The sequence below is a fragment of the Macaca nemestrina genome, chromosome 5 (assembly GCF_043159975.1).
Source record: "Macaca nemestrina isolate mMacNem1 chromosome 5, mMacNem.hap1, whole genome shotgun sequence".
Taxonomy (NCBI): domain Eukaryota; kingdom Metazoa; phylum Chordata; class Mammalia; order Primates; family Cercopithecidae; genus Macaca; species Macaca nemestrina.
The window spans coordinates 145,725,602-145,747,845 of record NC_092129.1 but is presented as its reverse complement, the minus strand read 5'-3'; the positions used below and the strand labels follow the sequence as shown (position 1 = coordinate 145,747,845).

At 49.1% G+C, this 22,244-nt stretch overlaps 1 protein-coding gene and 1 long non-coding RNA gene across 8 annotated transcripts in view; both read left to right on the top strand.

Moving 5' to 3' along the window:
- The window catches only part of LOC105474537 (FYVE, RhoGEF and PH domain containing 2), a 34,176-nt gene extending 31,447 nt beyond the window's left edge, over window positions 1–2,729 (top strand). For 2 of the 7 annotated variants that reach the window (XM_071097121.1, XM_071097117.1), the window contains exon 17: window positions 2,343–2,727. In XM_071097121.1, coding sequence (XP_070953222.1) covers window positions 2,343–2,554 — 212 coding nt within the window. In that variant the 3' untranslated portion in view covers window positions 2,555–2,727. Of the gene's footprint in view, window positions 1–508; window positions 1,217–2,338 lie in introns of those variants that run through there. The other 5 variants (XM_071097123.1, XM_071097119.1, XM_071097122.1 and 2 more) reach the window with 5 other exon arrangements.
- A 14,022-nt stretch (window positions 2,730–16,751) lies between these two features.
- On the top strand, window positions 16,752–21,091 carry LOC139363414 (uncharacterized). Its single transcript, XR_011623777.1, has 3 exons — window positions 16,752–17,790; window positions 18,443–18,560; window positions 20,275–21,091. It is a non-coding gene; the product is annotated as an uncharacterized lncRNA (long non-coding RNA).
- Window positions 21,092–22,244: the final 1,153 nt, after the last annotated feature.

Sequence of the window (22,244 nt, the reverse complement as noted above, 5' to 3'; positions counted from 1 at the left end):
TGTAATCCCAGCACTTTGGGAGGCCGAGGCGGGCGGATCACAAGGTCAGGAGATCGAGACCATGGTGAAACCCCGTCTCTACTAAAAATACAAAAAATTAGCCGGGCGCGGTTGTGGGCGCCTGTAGTCCCAGCTACTCGGGAGACTGAGGCAGGAGAATGGCGTGAACCCGGGAGGCGGAGCTTGCAGTGAGCTGAGATCTGGCCACTGCACTCCAGCCTGGGCGACAGAGCGAGACTCCGTCTCAAAAAAAAAAAAAAAAAAGAAAGAAAGAAAAGGAAAAGAAAATGGTAAAGTGCTCAGCAAATGAGTGGATTATTAGTATATGGTTCTGTTTTCCAATTTTGAATTCCTCTCTTGCCTCTCAGAAGAATTCTTTGTCGAATACCAGCATGCACAGTGCCCAGCGAGCTCCCAGATGTGGAAGCGATCAGGCAGTGCTGACTTCTCTTCCTGTGTTCTCTGCTGGGCTCTAATTTCTCTTTTTTTTTTTTTTTTTTTTTTTGAGATGGAGTTTTGCTGTCACCCCGGCTGGAGTGCAATGGCACAATCTTGGCTCACTGCAACCTCCACCTCCTGGGTTCAAGTGATTCTTCGCCTCAGCCTCCCAAGTAGCTGGGATTACAGGCACATGCCACCATGCCCAGCTAATGTTTGTATTTTTGTAGAGACAGGGTCTCACCATGTTGGCCAGGCTGGTCTCGAACTCCTGAACTCAGGTGATCCTCCCGCCTTGGCCTCCCAAAGTGCTGGGATTACAAGCATGAGCCACTGCGCCTGGTGCTAGGCTCTAATTTCTCAAGTCTTTCAAGGAGACTCAATTCACCTCTCCTTTTCCCTTTCCATCACCAAACCCAGACTCAGAGAGTGGGTGGGTTCACCCCAGCAGGCTCCTAGTGCTCAGACCAACACCAGTACTGGCACTCCTTGAATGAAGTCAGTACATGAATACATCTTAGACATTACAATGGAAGCCAGTTGGAAGTTATGCTTCGCTTTCTAGAAACGGGCTTGAGTAAACTTTTTAGAAACACATTTATTTTTGTGGAGCAAGGCAATATATACTGGTCTGACTTTATTTTTAAAATTATTTTGGGGGGGTGGAGGTAAGGAAAGGGAGAGCATTAGGACAAATAGCTAATGCATACAGGGCTTAAAACCTAGATGACTGGGTGATAGGTGCAGCAAACCACCATGGCACATAAATAAATAAATAAATAAATAAATAAATAAATAAAATTATTTGTAATATACAATAATCCCTTGCTATCCATGGGAGATTGGTTCTGGGACCCCCACTCCCCACCACGGATACCAAAATCTTCGGGTGCTCAAGTCCCTGATATAAAACGGTATCGTATTTGCATGTAACCTATGCCTATCCTTCCATATACTTTAAATCGGGAGGGTCCCCAAATCCCAGATCGTGGACCGGTACCAGCCTGTACCTGTTAGGAGTGGAGCCACATAGCAGGAGGCAAGCATCTGGCAAGCTAGCATGACCGCATGAGCTCCCCCTCCTGTCAGATCAGTAGGGGCATTAGATTCTCAGAGGAGCGCAAACCCTACTGCAAACTGAGCATTCGAGGGATCTCGGCTGTGCACTCTTTTTGAGACTATAACGCCTGATGATCTGAGGTGGAACAGTTTTATGCCCCCGTCCATGGAAAAATTGTCTTCCACAAAACCAGTCCCTGGTGTCAAAAAGTTTGGGGACTGCTGCTTTAAATCATCTCTAGATTACTTATAATGTCTAATATACTGTAAAAAATATGCAAATAGGCTGGGCATGGTGGCTCACGCCTGTAATCCCAGCATTTTGGGAGGCCGAGGTGGGTGGACCACTTAAGGTCAGGAGTTCGAGACCAGCCTGGCCAATATAGCGAAACCCCATCTCTACCAAAAATATAAAAATAAGCTCAGTGTGGTGGTGCCCTCCTGTAATCCCAGCTACTGGGGAAGCTGAGGCAGAAGGATGGTTGAACCCAAGAGGGGGAGGTTGCAGTGAGCTGAGATCACGCCACTGCACTCCAGGCTGGGTGACAGAGCAAGACTCCATTTAAAAAAAAAAAAAAAAAAAATTAGCCGAGTGTGGTGGCAGGCACATGTAATCACAGCTATTCAAGAGGCTGAGGCAGGAGAATCACTTGAACCCGGGAGGCAGAGGTTGCAGTGAGCCGAGATCACACCATTGCACTCCAGCCAGGGTGACAAGAGTGAGACTCTGTTTCAAAAAAAAAAAGTGTGTATATATATATGTGTGTGTGTGTGTGTGTGTGTGTTTGTATGTAAATAGTTGTTAGGTTATATTGTTTAGAGAATGTTTTTTTTTTTTGAGACAGGGTCTCACACCCTCACCCAGGTTGGAGTGCAATGGCATGATCTCGGCTTACTGCAGTCTCCATCTCCCAGGCTCAAGCAATCCTCCCACCTCAGTCTCCTGAATAGCTGGGACTACAGACACTGCCACCACACTCGGCTAATTTTTTGTATTTTTGGTAGATATGGGGTTTCATCATGTTCCTCAGGCTGGGAGAATAATGATTCTTTTTAAAGTCTGTATGTATTCAGTACAGATGCAAACATCCATTTTAAAAAATATTTTTGATTCGTGGTTGGTTAAATCCATGGATATGGAACCCACAGATATGGAGGGCTGGTTGTATTTTATCATTTCATTAAAATACATCACTTTTTGTGAAGCATAATTTAAAATAAAGTGCACAGAACTGAAGTGTATGGATTGATGACTTTTCACATGTGTTCACCCACGTAACCATCAAGATCCAGGACAAAGGCTCAGAAGATGTGCAGGGCCCCGGACGGCTCCCTTGTGCCCCCTCCCAGTCAGTACCCACTCCCACAGCAGCGATTTAATTTTGGATAGGCAATACATTCACATGGTACAATTCGAAAAGTACAAAAGGTAAACTAGAAAATCTCCCTCCCATCCTGCTGCCAGACACCCATTTTTTGGAGTGGTTGGGGAGAGACAGTCTTGCTGTGTCACCCAAACTGGAGTGCAGTGGCACAATCACGGCTCACTATAGCCTTAACTTCCCAGGCTTAAGTGATCTTCCCACCTCAACCTCCTGAGTAGCTGAGACTACAGCTCAGCCTTACCTGGCGAATTGTTTGTATTTTTTGTAGATACAGAGTCTCACCATGTTGTCCAGGCTTGTCTCAAACTCCTGGGCTCAACCCATCTGCCCAACTCAGCCTCCCAAAGTGTTGAGATCACAGGCATGAGCCACTGCGTCCAGCCTCATTTTTTCTTCCATGAGAACATGTTACTGGTTTCTTGCAGACACCTCCAAAGAAAGGAGATACACATACTTTATTATTATTTTATTTTATTTTATTTTATTTTATTTTTGAAACAGAGTCTCGCTCTGTCACCCAGGCTGGAGTGCAGTGGACGGATCTCAGCTCACTGCAAGCTCCGTCTCCCGGGTTTACGCCATTCTCCTGCCTCAGCCTCCCAAGTAGCTGGGACTATATGTGCCCGCCACCTCGCCTGGCTAGTTTTTTTGTATTTTTTAGTAGAGACGGGGTTTCACCATGTTAGCCAGGATGGTCTCGATCTCCTGACCTCATGATCCGCCCGTCTCGGCCTCCCAAAGTGCTGGGATTACAGGCTTGAGCCACTGCGCCCGGCCTCACACACTTTATATATTATATTATATCATATCATATTATACTATATTAATTTTCTCACCTTTTTACACAAAAGATATGTAACTAGTCAATTGTGTACTTAACAATACAACTTACAATGCTAGAATCATTTCAATAATTAGCAAATTAATAAATTTACCAAAAAGTGCCCCTTACAAAAGAGTTGGTCTGTAAAAATTGAAACCTTCATTACCAAACACTTCGATGATGCTTGGCTTTACAGCCCTCTGAAGGTCCTTAGGCAGCAAGCCCTGCTGCTACATCAGAAAATGCAATTCAATTAGGAAAACGTGATTCATGTTAACTTTTCAGCAGTCCTCCCAATAAACTGTGCTGTGAGATGCTGCCGTCTTGGTATTACCTCTTCCTTTATAGCTCTTATCAATAATAACCACACAGATTTATATTAGCAATAACTCATGAGTTCTAAAGAACATGTGTAAGACACACACAAAAATATGACTGAAATTTGGAGCATAAATTGTGGAATTTCTCAAAGGCCTGAATTATTGGAACTTATTAGGTTGAGGTGAATCAAAGTGGAAAGAACTATTTTGCCCTTTTAGATGTATTAAGCAGTTTTCCTGGGAAATTGGTCAAGAGAATCCACTGGTGGTGTATGAACTTCTTGGGAAGAGCAGGTCTGGCCCTGCCAGAAGGCAGCTGAGAGAGCTGGGCCGGGCTGAGTTCCAGGAAACAGAGTAGGGGCTAGTCAGGAGTGGGAGGGCTAGCAATGTGATGCAAATTCAAATCCCCAGGTACATCAGCAAGGCCAGAGGGTATAAACAGAGCCCCCAACCAGAGCCACAGCCAGTGGGCAGGGCTCTGGAGCTGGACTGGCTGAGAATGGGCTTAGATGCAAATTGGGAGACACTGGATCATTGCCAAGAATAAGGGCAAAGTCTGGCTGGGCGCGGTGGCTCACGCCTGTAATCGTAGCACTTTGGGAGGCTGAGGCGGGTGGATCAGGAGGTCAGGAGTTCGAGACCAGCCTGGCCAATATGGTGAAACCTCATCCCTACTAAAAACACAAAAATTAGCCGGGCATGGTGGTGCACGCCTGTAGTCCCAGCTACTTGGGAGGCTGAGGCAGAAGAATCGCTTGAACCAGGGAGGTGGAGGTTGCAGGGAGCCGAGACTGCATCCCTGCACCCCAGCCTGGGCAACAGAGCAAGAAAAAAAAAAAGAGAGAGAGAATAAGGGCAGGGCAAATTCCACTAGTCTCTGGGAGAACGTGTGGGGCATGCTGACTCAGTATGGGGACTGATACATATGGGCTTTGCAAAGGGTCCCCATGGAGAATTGTAACAATAATAGCCCCAAACAGAATCAAGTTCCCTGTGTCCATGCTGTTTTGCAATGTAACTTTGTTGCTTCCGCTACCACAAGGTGGAATCTATTTCACCTCCCCTTGAATCTGAGTTGGCCTTGTGACTTGCTGTGACCAATAGGATGTGGCCGAAGTGATGCTGAGTAGGCCGGGCATGGTGGCTAATGCCTGAAATCCCAGCACTTTGGGAGGCAGAGCTGGGTGGATCGCTTGAGGCCAAGAGTTTGAGATCAGCCTGGGCAATGGTAAAACCCAGCCTCTACAAAAAAAATAATTTTTTTTTTTGAGACAGAGTTTCGCTCTTTTTGCCCAGGCTGGAGTACAATAGCGCAAACTCGGCTCACCGCAACCTCCTCCTCCTGGGTTCAAGCGATTCTCCTGCCTCAGCCTCCTGAGTAGCTGGGATTGCAGGCATGCGCCACCATGCCTGGCTAATTTTGTATTTTTAGTAGAGACGGGGTTTCTCCATGTTGGTCAGGCTGGTCTTGAACTCCCGACCTTAGGTGATCCACCTGCCTCAGCCTCCCAAAGTGCTGGGATTACAGGCATGAGCCACCACACCTGGCCAAAAAAAAAAATTTTTTTAAATTTAGCCAGGCATGGTCCTGTAGTCCCAGCTACTCTGGAGGCTGAGGTGGGAGGATCACTTGAGCCCAGGTGGCCAAGATTGCAGTGAGCTGTGAGCACACCATTGCATGCCTTGGCGACAGAGTGAGACTCCATCTCAAAAAAAAAAAAAAGTGATGCTGGGCAGTTTCTGAGGCTGGGCTTCTGCTTTTGGGCTTTTGGAGTGCTTTCATAATTACGTGAGGAACCTGGCCTGAAAGACCACAGGAAGAGAGAGGCCCAGGCACCCCAGCCAGTCTAGGCTACCTAACCCAGCCAAGCCATTAGCAGACTGTTGCTATGTGAATGAAAACAGCAGGGGAACCATCTAGCCAAACCACAGAATTGCAAGAAATAATAAACAGCTGTTCTAAGTCACTAAGTTTAGGAATAGTTTGTTACACAGCATTACATAACTGATACATCCATCTACACTATCAATGTACCACTCAGGTCAACAAAGGGTATCTCATGTTGTGCAAACTCAGAATTGAGACCTAAATTGTGAGCATTTTATGTGTTAATAATTATATTCTCCAGAACCCTTTCACATGTTCCTTTTATTTTTTTGAGACAGGGTCTTGCTCTGTAGCCCAGGCTGGAGTATAGTGTCATGATCGTGGCTCACTGCAGCCTTGACCCTCTGGGATCAAGTAATCCTTCCACCTCAGTCTCCTGAGTAGCTGGAACCACATAAACATGCCACCATGCCTGGCTAACTTTTTAAAATTTTTTTGTAGAGATGAGATTGCACCATGTTGCCCAGTTTGTTCTCAAATTCCTGGGCTCAAGCAATCCTCCTGCCTCGGCCTTGAAAAGTGCTAGGATTACAGTCATGAGCCACCACGCTCAGTTCCACAGGTTCTATCTAATTTGTCATGACAACCCGTTGAGAAAGAGGAAGAGGAAATGTTGTATATCTCCATTAAACAGATAAGAAAACTGAGGCTCAGAGAGATATGTGACTGTCCCAAGATTACTCAGCAAATCAGTAAAGGTGCTGCTATAGACTGAACTGTGTCCCCCTAAAATCTATATGGTGATGCCCTAGTCCCCAGTGTGATTATATTTGGAGATAGGGCCTTTAAAGAGGTAATTAAGATTAAAGGAGGTCATGAGGGCCTTAATCCAACATGACTGGTATCATTATAAGAAAAAGAAGAGACAGGCTGGGCGCAGTGGCTCACGCCTGTAATCCCAACACTTCGGGGGGCTGAGGCGGGAGGATCGCCTGAGGTCAGGAGTTTGTGACCAGCTAGTCAACATGGTGAAACCCTGTCTCTACTAAAAATACAAAAATTAGCCAGGTGTGGCGGCGGGCGCCTGTAATCCCAGCTACTGGGGAGGCTGAGGCAGGAGAATCACTTGAACCCAGGAAGTGGAGGTTGTAGTGAGCTGAGATCGCGCCACTGCACTCCAGCCTGGGCAACAAGAGTGAAACTCCATGTTAAAAAAAAAAAAAAAGAAGAAAAGAAAAGGAAGAGACATCAGGGATGTGTGTGCAGAGGAAAGGCGGCAGTGAGAAGGCAGCCGTCTGCAAGTCAAGGAAAGAGGCCTCAGGAGAAAACAACCTGTGACACTTTGATCTTAGACTTGCAGCCTCCAGAATTATGAGACAATAAATTTCTGTTGTTTAAGCGACCCAGTTTGTGGTATTTTCTTATGGCAGAAACTAATATAGCAACTAAACTAGCAAACTAATATAGATACTGCTACTCAAATTTAGCTCTTATGCTTTCTTAGAAGGAATTTTCTTAAAACAATGACATACCATTTCTTGCATATCAAATTGGCAGAGATTTTTAATTAAAAGATAAACTTAGTGCTAGTAAGGACATGGAGAAATTGACTTTCTCAATCACAAGGGGTTGGAATCTAAATTAGTACAACTTTCTAAAGGAGATTTGGCAATACATATAGAAAGTCTTTAAAATCTACTTACTAACATATGGTAATAGCAAAATATTGGAAATAACCTACGGCAGATTGTATTTTCTAAAGATGGAAGCACTGGTATATCCCATTTCCCATGCTCTTCATATAATGTGATGTTAGCTTCCTCCTTTGAGAGGTAGGGTCAATTCCCTCTGCTTGAACCTGGGCAAACCTTTGTAGTTGCCATAACCAATAGAATGTGGTGGAAGCAAAGGTGTGTGGCTTCCAAGGATAGGTTATAAAAGGCATCACAGCTTCTGCCTCAGCTTCCTAGACTGCTTCCAGAGGACACTCCAGCAGCTCTGTGGCGAGATCCACGTAGAGAGGAACTGAGTCCCTCTACCTATAGCCAGCACCAGCTTTCCAGCTGTATGATAACTCTAGACATAGATTTTCTTGAGTCGGGTATGGTGGCTCATGCCTGTAATTCCAGCACTTTGAGAGACTGAAGTAGGGGACTGCTTGAGCCCAGGAGTTTGAGACCAGCCTGAGAAAAACGCTGAGACTCCCATTGCTACAAAAAAATGAAAAATTAGCCAGGCCTGGTGGCACACACCTGTGGTCCCAGATACTAAGGAGGCTGAGGTGGGAGAATTGCTCGAGCCCAGCCTGAGCAACATACTGAGACCTCATCTCCAAAAACAGTAATAATAAGGCCGGGCGCGGTGGCTCAAGCCTGTAATCCCAGCACTTTGGGAGGCCGAGGCAGGCGGATCACGAGGTCAGGAGATCGAGACCATCCTGGCTGACACGGTGAAACCCCGTCTCTACTAAAAAATACAAAAAACTAGCCAGGCGAGGTGGCGGGCGCCTGTAGTCCCAGCTACTGGGGAGGCTGAGGCAGGAGAATGGCGTGAACCCGGGAGGCGGAGCTTGCAGTGAGCTGAGATCCGGCCACTGCACTCCAGCCTGGGCGGCAGAGCAAAAACAGTAATAATAAATATTTTTTTAGAAAGAAAGAAATAGATCTTCTAGTCCCGGTGGAGCCTTCAGATACCTTCAGCCTCAATCAGCATCTTACTACAGCCACATTAAAGACCCCAAGTGAGCACTGCCCAGATGTATCCTTCTCAAATTTCTGATCAGCAAAAACTGTATGAGAAAATTATTTTATTTTATTTTATTTTATTTATTTTATTTTTTTTTGAGACGGAGTCTCACGCTGTTGCCCAGGCTGGAGTGCAGTGGCGCCATCTCGGCTCACTGCAAGCTCCGCCTCCTCGGTTCACGCCATTCTCCTGCCTCAGCCTCCTGAGTAGCTAGGACTACAGGCGCCCGCCACCACGCCCAGCTAATTTTTTGTATTTTTAGTAGAGACGGGGTTTCACTGTGGTCTCGATCTCCTGACCTTGTGATCCGCCCGCCTCGGCCTCCCAAAGTGCTGGGATTACAGGCTTGAGCCACCGCGCCCGGCCTTGAGAAAATAATTTTATTGTATTTCTTTTTTTTTTTTTTTTTTTTTTTTTGAGATGGAGTCTTGCTCTGTCGCCCAGGCTGGAGTGCAGTGGCATGATCTTGGCTCACTGCAAGCTCCGCCTCCCAGGTTCACACAATTCTCCTGCCTCAGCCTCCGAGTAGCTGGGACTACAGGCGCCCGCCATCGTGCCTGGCTAATTTTTTGTAATTTTAGTAGAGACGGGGTTTCACCGTGTTAGCCAGGATGGTCTTGATCTCCTGACCTCGTGATCCACCCGACTTGGCCTCCCAAAGTGCTGGGATTACAGGTGTGAGCCACCGTGCCCAGCCCATTTTATTGTATTTCTAAGCCACTGAGCTTCTGGATAATATGTTATACAGTCATATATAACTAATACATAACCATCAATAAGGGACTGTGTCTAGCCAATAGGGGACTACTTAAATATATTATGATAGATGCATATAATAAAATATTATGCAGTACTGACTTGGAAAGCTCTACAAGATAATTTCTTAAGTGAAAAATGCAAAGTGCAAAATAGTATAAAGGATACTGCTGTCTTAGTTCATTTTGTGTTGCTATAACAGAATACCACAGGCTGGGTAATTTATAAAGAAAATACATGTATTTGGCTCATAATTCTGGAGGCTGGGAAATCCAAGAGCATGATGGTGGCATCTGGTGACAGCCTTTGTGCTGCATCATCCCATGGCAGAAGGTGGAAGGGCAAGAGAGGGCAAGAGCAAGAGAGCAGAAGGGGGCCAGACTCACTTTTTTTTTTTTTTTTTTTTCAGACGGAGTCTTGCTCTGTCACCCAGGCTGGAGGGCAGTGGTGCGATCTCAGCTCACTGCAACCTCCACCTCCCAGGTTCAAGCAATTCTCCTGCCTCAGCCTCTAGAGTAGCTGGGATTACAGGCACATGCCAGCACGCCTGGCTGATTTTTTTGTATTTTTTAGTAGAGGTGGGGTTTCACTGTGTTAGCCAGGATGGTCTCACTCTCTTGACCTCGTGATCTGCCCGCCTGAGCCTCCCAAAGTGCTCAGATTACAGGCATGAGCCACTGTGCCTGGCCCCAGACTCACTTTTATAATAAGCCCATTCTTAAAATAACTAACCCACTCCCACAATAATTGCATTATCGTGGCTCTGCCCTCATAACCTAATCACCTCTTATTAGACCTCACTTCCCAACACTGTCGCATTGGAGATTAAGTTTCCAACGCATAAACTTTGGGGGACACATTCAAACCACAGCAACTACCATTTGTGGAAAAAAAAATAGTGGGGTACAGTGGCTTACGCCTCTAATCCCAGCATTTGGGGAGGCTGAAACGGGAGGATCACCTGAGGCCAAGAGTTTGAAACCAGCCTGAGAAACATAGCAAGACCTCGTCTCTATAAAAAATACAAAAATTAACTGGATATTGTGGCATGTGTGCCTGTAGTCACAGCTGCTGGGGAGGCTGAGGCAGGAGGATCACTGGAGCCCAGGAGTTCAAGGTTGCAGCGAGCTATGATCACATCACTGCACTCCAGCCTGGGCAACATAGAGAGACCTCATTTCTACTAAAAATTAAAACAAAACAAAGCAAAGCAGCCTGTCATAGTGGCATATGCCTATAGTCCCAGCTATTTGGGAGGCTGAGGCGGGGGATCACTGAAGCCCAGGAGTTCGAATTGCAGTGAGCTACAATTGCACCACTGAACTCCAGTCTGGGCGACAGAACAAGATCCTGCCTCTGAAGATACATATATATATATTCTGTGTGTAGTATATGTATATTCTACATATATATATACACACACTATATATATACACACACACACACATACATAGAGAGAGGTATATATGTACATACGCATAGAGATAATACACATATATTTTGTAATGTATATATATACACTATATATTATCTATTCAAAAGTAAATAAAGTTGAACATTTTAAAATAATGCTTTGTCTTTAACTCAGAAGTTTCACTTCTACAAATTTATCCTTAGTAAATGATCATGGCAAAGATTTAGCTTAAAGGATGTTATCACAGTTTCATTTGATACTGTGAAAAAGGTAAAACAACCCCGTTATTCAACAATAGGAAATTTGTTAAATAACTTCTGCCATTCTCGTACTCGGCCACCGTCTTAAATGGCCTCTTAGAAAATGATTCCATGCCCTGTGAAGGGATCATGATACACTAATTGATAAGAAGTTATAACATGCCACCATGTAATCTTATCTTTCAAGTCAATTTAATTATATAAGTGTAGATTGAGATGTAGATTAAGACACAGAGAGAGATGAAGATACATACAGAAATCAAAATGTTAACACTGATCTCTGGGAGGTCCAATTACTGCTGATTTTGTTTTCTTCTTTCTCACCTGTGTTTTTCAACAATAAATGTGCTACTTAGTAAAAACACAAATGCCACAAATTTATCTCTTTTTTTTTGTTAAGGGCTCATAGATGATTCTATAAATAGCAGCTCCAGATAGAGAATTTGAAACTTTGTTTTTAAAGAGAACAGAGTTTTCAAAGTCAAAGATGACCAGACATACTTCGTTGGTTAGAGAGAGCTGCCGGGCCTGTTCTAAAAAGTCCTACCATGTCGGTGACAACACTGACCCCCTCCCAGTCCAGCTGACCAGTGGTGGCCATGTCCAGAGGGGACATCCTGAGTGCAGACTGTGTCCCTAAACTACCTCTAATCAAAACTAGTAGGCATGGGAGGCGCCAGAATTTCCATAAGATGGTGTTGGGACCAGTATCCAATCTGCACTTCCAAAGCCAGCCCACTGTTCGTACTTACATCATAACTTAAAAAGTGGGCTGGGGCCAGCTGGGTGCAGTGGCTCATACCTGTAATCTCAGCACTTTGGAAGACTGAGGTAGGAGGATCACTTAAGGGCAGGAGGATCACTTGAGGTCAGGAATTCGAGATCAGCCTGGGCAACAGAGTGAGACCCCATCTCTAAAACATTGTTTTTAAGCCAGCCAGGTGTGGTGGCTTGCGCCTGTACTCTCAACTACCCCGGAGGCTGAGGTGGGAGGATGGCTTGAGCCCAGGAGTTTGAGGCTGCAATGAGCTATGATGGTGCCACTGCACTCCAGCCTGGGAGCAAGACCCTGTCTCAAAAAAAATAAAAAATAAAAAAATAAGTGTTACAAGTTGAATTGTATGCCCCCAAAACTCCTATGTTGAAGTCCTAACCCCAAGTACCTCAGAATGTGATTGTATTTAAAGACAGGCTCTTTACAGAGGTAATTAAGGTAAAATAAGGTCATGAGGATGGGCCCTGATCCAATCAGAAGAGGAAATGAGGAGAGACATGTGCAGAGGAAAGACCACGTGAAGAGAAAGAGAGAAGACGGCTCCCGGCCAGAAAGACAGGCTTCAGAAGCCAGCCCTGATGACACTGTGCTCTTGGACTTCCAGCTTTCGGAACTGTGAGAAAATAAACTTCTGTGTTTAAGCCGCCCAGTCTATGATACTTTGTTATGGCAGCCTCAGTAAATGAAGACATCATGTTTCCTAAAGACACTTTCTTTTTTTTTTTTTTTTTTGAGATGGAGTCTCACTCTGTTGCCCGGGCTGGAGTGCAGTGGCGCGATCTCGGCTCACTGCAACCCCCATCTCCCAGGTTCAAGCAATTCTCCTGCCTCAGCCTCCAGAGTAGCTGGGACTACAGGGCGCACGCTTCCACACCCAGCTAATTTTTTGTATTTTAGTAGAGTCAAGGTTTCACCGTGTTTCCCAGGCTGGTCTTAAACTCCTGAACTCGGGCAATCTGCCCGCCTTGGCCTCCCAAAGTGCTAGGATTACAGGGGTGAGCCACCATGCCTGGCCCTGAAGACACTTTTTAATGTATACTTTATAGAAGACTGAGAAAATGTCCATTATCCAAAACAAAGGGTATTATCTTCTGGTGGTGCCTCTGAGATATAGAGCTGATGGCCATTATGGGGACTTTGGGCACCTCCAGCCCCCAGGCACCTCCACTGCAGGCTGCAGGTTTGCACCCCGGCCTTCCCAGCAGGCAGAGGTCTAGAAGCAATCCTACCACACCACGAGCCTGGAGATCCCGGGTCTCAGCTCCCGGTGGGGCCCAGGTCCCTGTGCAGAACTGCAGCCTGGCCCTGAGGCCCTGTCTGGTCTCACCAGTAACCTCTGCAGGGACCTTCTGGGACGTGCTTTCGTCTGTCTGACATTCCTATCAGATGGGTCTTCCTGCCTCCCAGACCAGACCCCATCTCTATCCCCAGAGGTTCTAGCTCATTCCCTCACCACCACCCTGCTGCTATTAGACCCAGGGTTGTGGTTTCTGGGCTGGAGGAAATTCACTGTCTCCATATCCCCAGCCTGTCTTCCAAGGGCCCTAGAGGCCCAGGCATTCTTATTCTCGAGGCCACATGCTTCTGTGTGTCAAATATATTCAAATGCACCCACATGCATTACATATAATTTACATAAACCATAGGTGTTAAGTTGCAATTGTCTAGTTAACATTTTGTAGTCATTTAATAATTTCACCGTTAATAGTTTACTTCTCTACTTTTGAAGTTAATGATGGTCCCCTCCCTGCTGTGGCTCAGGTGTTGCCATGGGCCTTTGCCACTGCTCATGGCTGGGGCACCTCAGTTATGGACCCAGCTGTGGGCCATGCTCAGTGTCCCTTCTAAGGAACTCCAGGCATGCACTGGCGTGCCTGACCCAGGGGAGCCCTCCAAACCACCCAGCATCCAGGTACAATGGCCCAGTCTCCGTGCAGTGCTGTAGGGCAAGAGGGGCGGCCCATTTCCAAGCTGAGATGGCCTCCTCCTCCTCTCTACACTTGCTCCTTGGCTAGCTCACTCACACCTTCGCTTGCTTCCAGCAGATTTTCCACTACGCAAGAAAAGTTAAGGGCTAAGAGGGTCACTCGCCATCATAGAATCCAAAAGTTCTTCCCATTACAGAGATAAGAAAACTGAGGCCCAATCGGGCACGGTGGTTCACACCTGTGATCCCAGCAGTTTGGGAGGCCGAGGCAGGCGGATCATGAGGTCAGGAGATGGAGACCATCTGGCTAACACGGTGAAACCCTGTCTCTACTAAAAACACAAAAAAATATTAGCCGGGTGTGGTGCGGGTGCCTATAGTTCCAGCTACTCAGGAGGCTGGAGCTTGCAGCGAGCCGAGATCACGCTACTGCACTCCAGCCTGGGCGACAGAGCGAGACTCCGTCTCAAAAAAAAAAAAAAGAAAAAAGAAAACTGAGGCCCTGAGAATGAAGGGTGACCTTCAGGTGCATCCTGGCATTTTGTAGAATTTGAACGTGGAACTCAGCCCTGGGCTGAGGATGAGATTTTGCGATTGTTCGGGGGCACCCGGGAAGCAAAGTGTCTCCACCTTCCTCAGACCGCTGAGACCATCAGATCCGTCTTCACCCCAGGCCAGTGGACTTCTCCCAGCTTTGGTTGTTGTGTTGCCTTCTCTCAGCCGGTGGGGGGGGGGGGGGAAGGCTGGAGCTTTGTCCCAGGTGCTGAGTATCTAGGGTTATCGGATTACAATTGAATTTCAGATAAATAACAAATAAGTTGTTTAGCACGAAGGTGTCCCAAATGTTGCTGTTTATCTGAAATTCAAATGTAACTGGGCATCCTGCATTTATATTTACTAAACCTGGCCACCTTGTAAGTATCCCTAACCCTCCCCCCTGCAGCTGTGAGTTTTTCTGCCACCAAACAGCATGAGTCACACAGCTGTGGACCTCCAGGCAAATGTTTTTGAACAGAATAGCATCACGGTTTAGGGGAATCCCCTCACTGTCCCCATAACACATGCTTCAGCAAAGCAAAAACCTTAAAACAACATCTCTGGGAGGAAAATAAAGAAGGCACCAAGAGTTCCTAATGACTTGGGGAAGGCCCCAGCCACGGCCACATTAGTGCAGCCAAGATGGCCACGACTGGATGGCTGGATCTTCACCTCTGGGAGAGGCACAGCTGGCTTTGACAATCGTGGGAAATTGGAGACCAGACCTTCCCAGCCAACTCCTGTCAAGGTCTGATACTCGTCCTTCCCCACCTTTCTGAGAAGAGGCCTACGAGGAAGAATGGGCTCATGGGCTGTGTGAGCCGAGCAGGTTGCTTGATTGTGGGATCATGATTGTATCTTTATCATGGCACTACTGTGGGGATTATAGGAGGAAATTAATATAAAATGCTTGGCCCAGTACCTGGTGCACAATAAGCACTTAGAATCAATGGTGACTATTGTTATAAGAATGTCAGGACACGCACTTGGCCATCAAGCCAGTGAGTCTTCTGAAGAGGGTGTGCTTGGAATTATCTGGGCGCCTGTGGTTTGCTGCCCCTCAGAAAGCTGTGAGCCTCCAATATAGGCATATCCCCTGGACTGGAATCTGCATTAAGCCAGTGTCATCTGTCAGCTCTTTGTTTGGGTTAGTTGTTTTTTTGTTTTGTTTTGAGACAGAGTCTCGCTCTGTTGCCCAGGCTGCAATGCAGTGGTGCGATCACAGCTCACTGCAGCGTCGACTTGCCGGGCTCTAGCTATTCTCCCACCACACCCTAGTATCTGGGACTACAGGCGCACACCACCACGCCCAGCTAATTTTTTAATTTTTTAATTTTTTTCTTTTTAAGAGACAAGGTCTCACTATGTTGTCCAAGCTGGTCTTGAACTCCCGGGCTCAAGCGATCCTCCCGCCTTGGCTTCTCAAAGAGCTGGGATTATAGATGTGAGCCGCCGTGGCCAGCCCTGGGTTAGATTTTTAGTCACTCATCAGGGTCTTGAGGAATCTGGACTCAGAAGAGTTCAGCTTTGAAGGTGTAAGAAGTAAGTTTTCCACCTGGGATGCCCCCAAGGGTAGCAGGCCATACTTCCTAAGTGTGTGTGTTGGTGGGGGGGGCGGGCATCAAGGAGTGTGTCCCTGGAGGAGGGAGAAAGGAGGGGGCTTGGGAAGGGGCCTGTGGAATGCACGTGTCTCATTTCCTCTTTCGGCATGTCCACTATGAGCCCCAAAAAAGGAGCTTCGGTTAGAACTGGGGTGAGGAAAGCCCCCAAAGGTCAATCTCTCTTCCTTTAACACTTGGCTCTACTGAGGGCCCGGGGGTTGGAACACCCACCTTCTTAGAAAGAAACTGAAAGGCCTTAGGAGAAACTCCGCCACTTCCCCTTCCTTGATAAGAGGAACTTGGCGTTGCCCTGACAGGAAAGTCTTGGTGGGGCTTCTCGGAAGCCGCCACCGCTGCACTGCTGAGCAAAACCACAGGCCAGGGGCCAGGCCAGGGGCCAGGTAGTGAGGACTGGCCATTGATAAAAGTCGCAGGCTCCATCTAAGCCCACGGGCAGAACTGGGGAGCTGCCAACATTTCCTCTTCCAGCACCACCTGCCAGCTCCTGTTTGGGAGCCACCAACCCCTCAGCTCTGCCAATGGGTCCCTCCCCACTCTCACCAGCCCTCCAACCAGGGTCGTCCTGTGTCTGCGTTCTGACCCGCAGCTATGCCCACCATCCAGCAAAGCTCATCCATCCAGCCCCCAGCCCCCAGAGAGGCACTGAGTCTCCCGTGGGGTCCTGGGGGACCTCACAGGCACGCGGAGCTGTGTTTTGGAATAGGTCACACCATGTGAGCTGCTTTGGATGGCTAGTAGGTTAAGAAAAAAGGTCTTCTGCTGGGCATGCAGGAATACTTGACTTAACGGTGACTGCCGTCTGCTGCGTCCATTCAGAGATCAGAAACAGGTTTTTCTCTGGGACTGGGGATGCCTCTCCCCATCCCTGATACATCCCAGGGCAGCTGCTGTGGCAAGGGGGACAGCGCACAGGGACAAATCACATCCCAGGCCAGCCCCAAAGGGGCCGAGAGACCCTTGGGTCCTAAAGGGTCCCTAAGCTTATTTCTACTAAGCTTTAGTATAAACATGTCAGGATGGTGTGGCACCGTAGTCCGGCCACCACTGTGAGGACAGGGTCCAGCCTGCATGGCCTTGAACAAGACCTGTGCCAGGGACCCCTGTGCTCCATTCCAGCTCCTCTTCCAGACTTTGCTGTGATGAGCCTCTGCCCCCTTCTCCCAGCCCTCTCCTGCTCACCCTGTGAGACGGAGCCCCAGTCCAGATGGGTAGGGGCTGCCTGCATGACCTCACTGAGTATATCCCCCAGGGACCCTTGTCCGCATCACTTGGTGGTTGCTCTGACCATCACCAGGCCTGTAGGCTCCCGGGTAACAGCAACAGTGGGTTTGGCAGCTCTGGATGAACATTTGATGAGGTAATAAGTAAATGGGTGAATTTAGTGCTATCTACCAGGCCTTGTGGCTGAGAGCCCCACGTGCCCACATGCTCAGACATCCACGTGTGGGCAAGTGCACCCGCGTGCGGCAGGAGAAGACACGTGCACGCCTGCCATGGTGTCCCTGAGACGTGTGTCTGTGGATCTCTGCGTTTGTCCCCAGCATCACCCATGAGGCCAGCCAGCAGGTGGCGCTGCGCCCCTCCTCTGCGGGTTCGTTGGTCCAAACCGCCGGCGGCTGTCAAGACTGAAGGGGCCTCAGCAGGCACAGGGAGCCCAGCTCCCTCCTCCCACCGGGGGTCAGGGCTGCCTGGGTCTTGTGGGGAATCAGCCTGGTCTTCTGACCCAGCAGCCAAAACCCTAGTCCAACCCATGTGTAGGGCCATCTGTGTGCCCAGCGCGGAACTGGACCCCGACCCCGCAGGAGGTACTGGCGTCCATGCAGCTGCAGAGCTGCAGAGCGTGGAAGTAAAGGCATGGGCTCGCACTCGCAGCCCTGCCTCTGCTGGCTGTGTGACCTCGGGCAAGTTCCTTAACCTCTCTGAGCTCGTTTCCTTGTCTGTTAAGTAGGAATCATGGCAATCTGTAAAATGAAATAATCAGTGTAAAACATTGGCCACAGTGGGGCCCTACCAAAAGGCAGCAGTTCTCACACTTTAGGTCTGGAGGGCTTTTGAAAACACAGAGGCCCCGCCTCCAGAGGAGTGGCAGATTCAGTAGGTCTGGGGAGAGGCCTGTGACTCTGCATTTCTAAAGAGTTTCCAGGTGGTGCTGATGCTTCGGGCTTGGGGACTACACCGTGAGGACCAGTGCATACAGGATGCTTGGTGGCAGTCAGGAGAGACCCACAGGGTTATACACAAGGCAGGAAGCATCAGCCTCGAAGACATAGAGGGGCAAACTCCAAGGGCTGCAGGGGGCCCAAGGGGGGACATACTCCCATGATGGGGGTGGCTGGAGGGGGAGAAGGAGGGGCCTCTGGACCTGGCTCTCCCCACCACAGCTATCAACGTAATCCCCATCCTGACTGCACCTGCCGGCCCTGCCTGGAGGAGGTGGACCCTGGAGCCCTGGAAAGGATGGGTTAGTTGGCTCTCAGTTCCTGGCTTGGCAAACACTGTGCTCCAGCTTCTAGGAACTCACATTTTCTCTCTTTTTTTTTTTTTTTGAAACAGGATCTCACTTTGTTACCCAGGCTGGAGGGCAGTGGCTCCATCATAACTCATTGCAGGCCCAACCTCCCTGGCTCAAGCAATTCTCCCGCCTCAGCCTCCCGAGTGGCTGGAACCACAGGTGTGCACCAATGCAACCAGCTAATTCTTTAATTTTTTGCAGAGACAGGGGTGTCACTCTGTTGCCCAGGCTGGTCTCGAAGTCCTGGACTCAATCGATCCTCCCACCTTGGCCTCCCAAAGTACTGGGATTACAGGTGTGAGCCACCATGCCTGGCCCCTTTTTTACATACTAGTTTCAAGTCAGAAAGGTAATGCATGTCCATCTTAGAACATTAGTACAATGTAGAAAACTGCAAAGAAGAAAATGAAAATAGTAATCCAAATTTCAGTCAGTCAGAGCTAATCAGCATGTCCATCTTAGAACTTTAGTACAATGTAGAAAACTGTAAAGAAGAAAAATGAAAATAGTAATCCAAACTTGAGTCAATCAGAGCTAATCAGTATGAGTCTATTTCTTTTTCTTGTCTATGTGTCTACCTCATGCATACCATGGTATCCACTTGACATCGTAGCATAAGTGTTGTCCTTTGATGTTAAAACTCTCAGAAATGTGAATTTAAGCACAGCACAACAATCCAGTACAAGGTGCCAGACTATATCTGCTTGACTTAAACACTCCCTACTGTTGGACATGCAGGCTGTGTATTTATTTATTTCGTGATGATAAACAACTCCCTGTGAAGGGCTTGATGCGTCAGCACTGCCTGCATTTCAGATGGCTTCCCCAGAGGAACTTCCTTGCAAGGGATTCACTGGGTCAAAGGGCATCAAAGTTTAAAACTCCTGATACATATGGACAAAATGCTTTCCAAAATGTGCCGGCTGACGGTTCCACCCAGGGTGGGAGGGAGACGACAGCCTGCTCAGCCCAACTCACATGAAACCCTGTTTAGCCCAATTCATGACATCTGAGATTAAACGAGGAAGCCCAAGCACCCAGGCAGGGAAGAAGGGCCCAACACTGTCCAAACTCCACATTGGTCAACCTGCAGAGTGCCATGTCCCATGCCACACTCCGGTTAGAAGATGTGGCACCTCAGGCCAAGCATGACCTGGGCAGAGCTGCCCTCCTGCTCTTGGAGCCAGGATTGTTCTTCAGCCCTCACTTTCTTTCATACCTCATGTCCAGGATGTCTGCCAGTACCGTTGGGGCTACCTTCAAAACATCCCCAGTTGGGGATGGTGGTGCACACCTGTGGTCCCAGCTACTCAGGAGGCTGAGGGAGGATCGCTTGAACCCAGGAGTTCAACGCTGCAGTGAGCTATGGTCGTGCCACTGCACTCCAGCCTGGGCAACAGAGTGAGACTTCACCTGTAACAAATTAATTAATTTTAAAAACTCCACATCCTGAATGTGACCACAGCTCCCCACTCCACCACTACCCTGGCCCACCTCTCACCTGGTTATCTCAGTAGCCACCTCTTGGATTCTCTGCCTCTCCGTCACTTGCCCCCTTAGAGTCTGTTCTCCATAGAGTGTGTTCTCCATAGCAGCCAGAGAGATCCTTTCAAAACCTAGGGTACATCAGGTCAGTCCTGAGCTCACAACCGTCCAGTGGCTCTTTCATGCGGGGTAAAAGCAAAGCCCTTACTATGACCCACCAAGCCTTTAGGACCTGTGCCTCCCGTACTCCCATCACCTCCCTTACCTAATGTCCTGCCACTCCCCTGCACCCACTCAGCTCCCTGGTGCTCCTCAGAACACCTCCAAGTGCATTCCTGCCTCAGGGCCTTTGCACTTGACATTACTCCTGCCTGGCATATTTCCTCAGGTATCCACAGGGCTCCTCTGCTCAACTGTCATCTCAAAACAACTACAAGCAAATAGGACCTGCTCTGGGAAGGCCCTCACTGATCAGCCTGTCTGAAGGAGCGCCCGGGCCCCTCTCTCTTCCATCATCCTGCATCGTGCTTCCTCACTCTGCGATTATTCTCTGCCCTCTCCAGTAGAAGAAAGCCTCCACAGGGCCGCACTCTGTCTGTCTCGTTCACTGCTGCATCCCCGGCACCTGCCGTGCCGCCTGGCTCCCAGTCGGTGCTCCACCGTACATCTGCTGAATGTTGACTTGAATGGGAGATTGCACTGTCTGGGTATGTGCATGTGGCTTCCCCTGCCTGGGTGATACCTTACTGTCTCTAAGGTCCCCAGCTTGCAGATACTGCCTGGCACTTAGTAAGTAGCCAGGTTGGATTCGCTGTACAAATGGACACATGAAGAGGGAAAGGAACTCACAGCAGAGCAGGAGAGACCACGGCATGGGGGTCAGGAAACTGGAATTCCAGATAAACCCCTGCCACTCACCATCAGTGAGGCCTTGGGCAAGTCACTTCACCTCTTCGAACCTTGGTTTTTCACCCATAACATGGGCATGGTGACCCCTGTGCTGTTGGCCTCACAGGGCTGTTGTGAGGATTACATGACAAAGGCAGGTCAGCCAGGCACAGGGACAGCCCTGCTCAAGCTGCAGCTCTCCCACGAGGCTCCACCTGACACCTCACCTTGCCAGGCCAACCACTCCTTTCTCTGAGCCCCCGGGGAGCCCATCATAGATTGTGTGTGTGTGTGTGTGTGTGTGTGTGTGTGTGTGTGTGCGCGCGTGTGTGCGTGTGCGCGCGCGCGCGCGCACGCGCCCTGCTGGTGTTTTTATGAAAGCTTTATTTGTGTGACTACCCTCCCCAAACTGTGTCCCCCTTGAGATGGGGCCTGCCCCACCACCTTTGCGTCGTTGGTCCCACCCCGTGCCCGGCAGCCAGGAGTGCTCCTGGGACGCCTGATGACTGACCACATACATTTGTTGAACGCTATCGACGTATGAGTATGATGTGAGTAACTACAGGTGGCGGCTTTAGGCCTGCACAGATGGCTGGGGTGAGGCAATTCAGCAAGGGGCTATTTGGGTTCTGGGGCAGGAGGGCCTGGTGGGGCCTCAAGTGCCCCCCCCCGGAGGAAGGGAGGGAGGTGGTGCTGGACTGGCCAAGTTCACTGTGGGCCAAGGGCTGGACAGCTTCCTCCCCAGACCCGGGCCACATCGGCCACATCTTCTGAGCTGTGGGGTGGAGGCCTGGCTGCCCACCTGCATTCCTCACTGTGTGTACCCATGATCTCATCCCAGCCCTCAGCCACCCACAGGGCAGGAGGCTTTGCCCATTGTGCCGATGAGACAGCCATGCCCTGCCCTGGGATGGTCATTTGGCCTGGGCTCAGGGCACTCTAGTGGGTCCCAGGCTCCGGCGGGGTGAGTGGAATGTGGTCACGGCGGCCACCCCACGCTGTCCTATTGGGTTTAATGAGCCCCATTGGTCTGTCCATACCCTGAATAAGCTCTGGTCTACCGACCCTCCTATGGGCTGCTGGGGCCGGGGAGGTCCCAGGGTTTTCCAGATTCAGCTGTCCTCCCTGTGTAGTCTCAGGGACCCAGACAGGGCTGGCTGACAAACAGGTCCTGCCCGGGAGGGGCGTGGGGCTGAGCGAGCGAAACTCCTTTTAGGAAGGAAATCTCGGGCCAGGTTGAGAAACCAGCGTCTTGCCAAGGCCTGGGGGGTGGGGGAGCCCAGGTGAGCCGACTCAGTCCTCAGGAATGGGTGGGGTCTCCAGGAGAGGCGGGCACTTCCTCCACCCCAGCCCAGGGTCCTGTTCAATCCTTATTGAGGAGTTTCCTGGCGACAGGCAGTGACCTGTCGGCTGCCTGTGTGGGAAGCCGCTTGGCGTGGCCCTCCCCATCTCATTAGTGGTGATTCACCC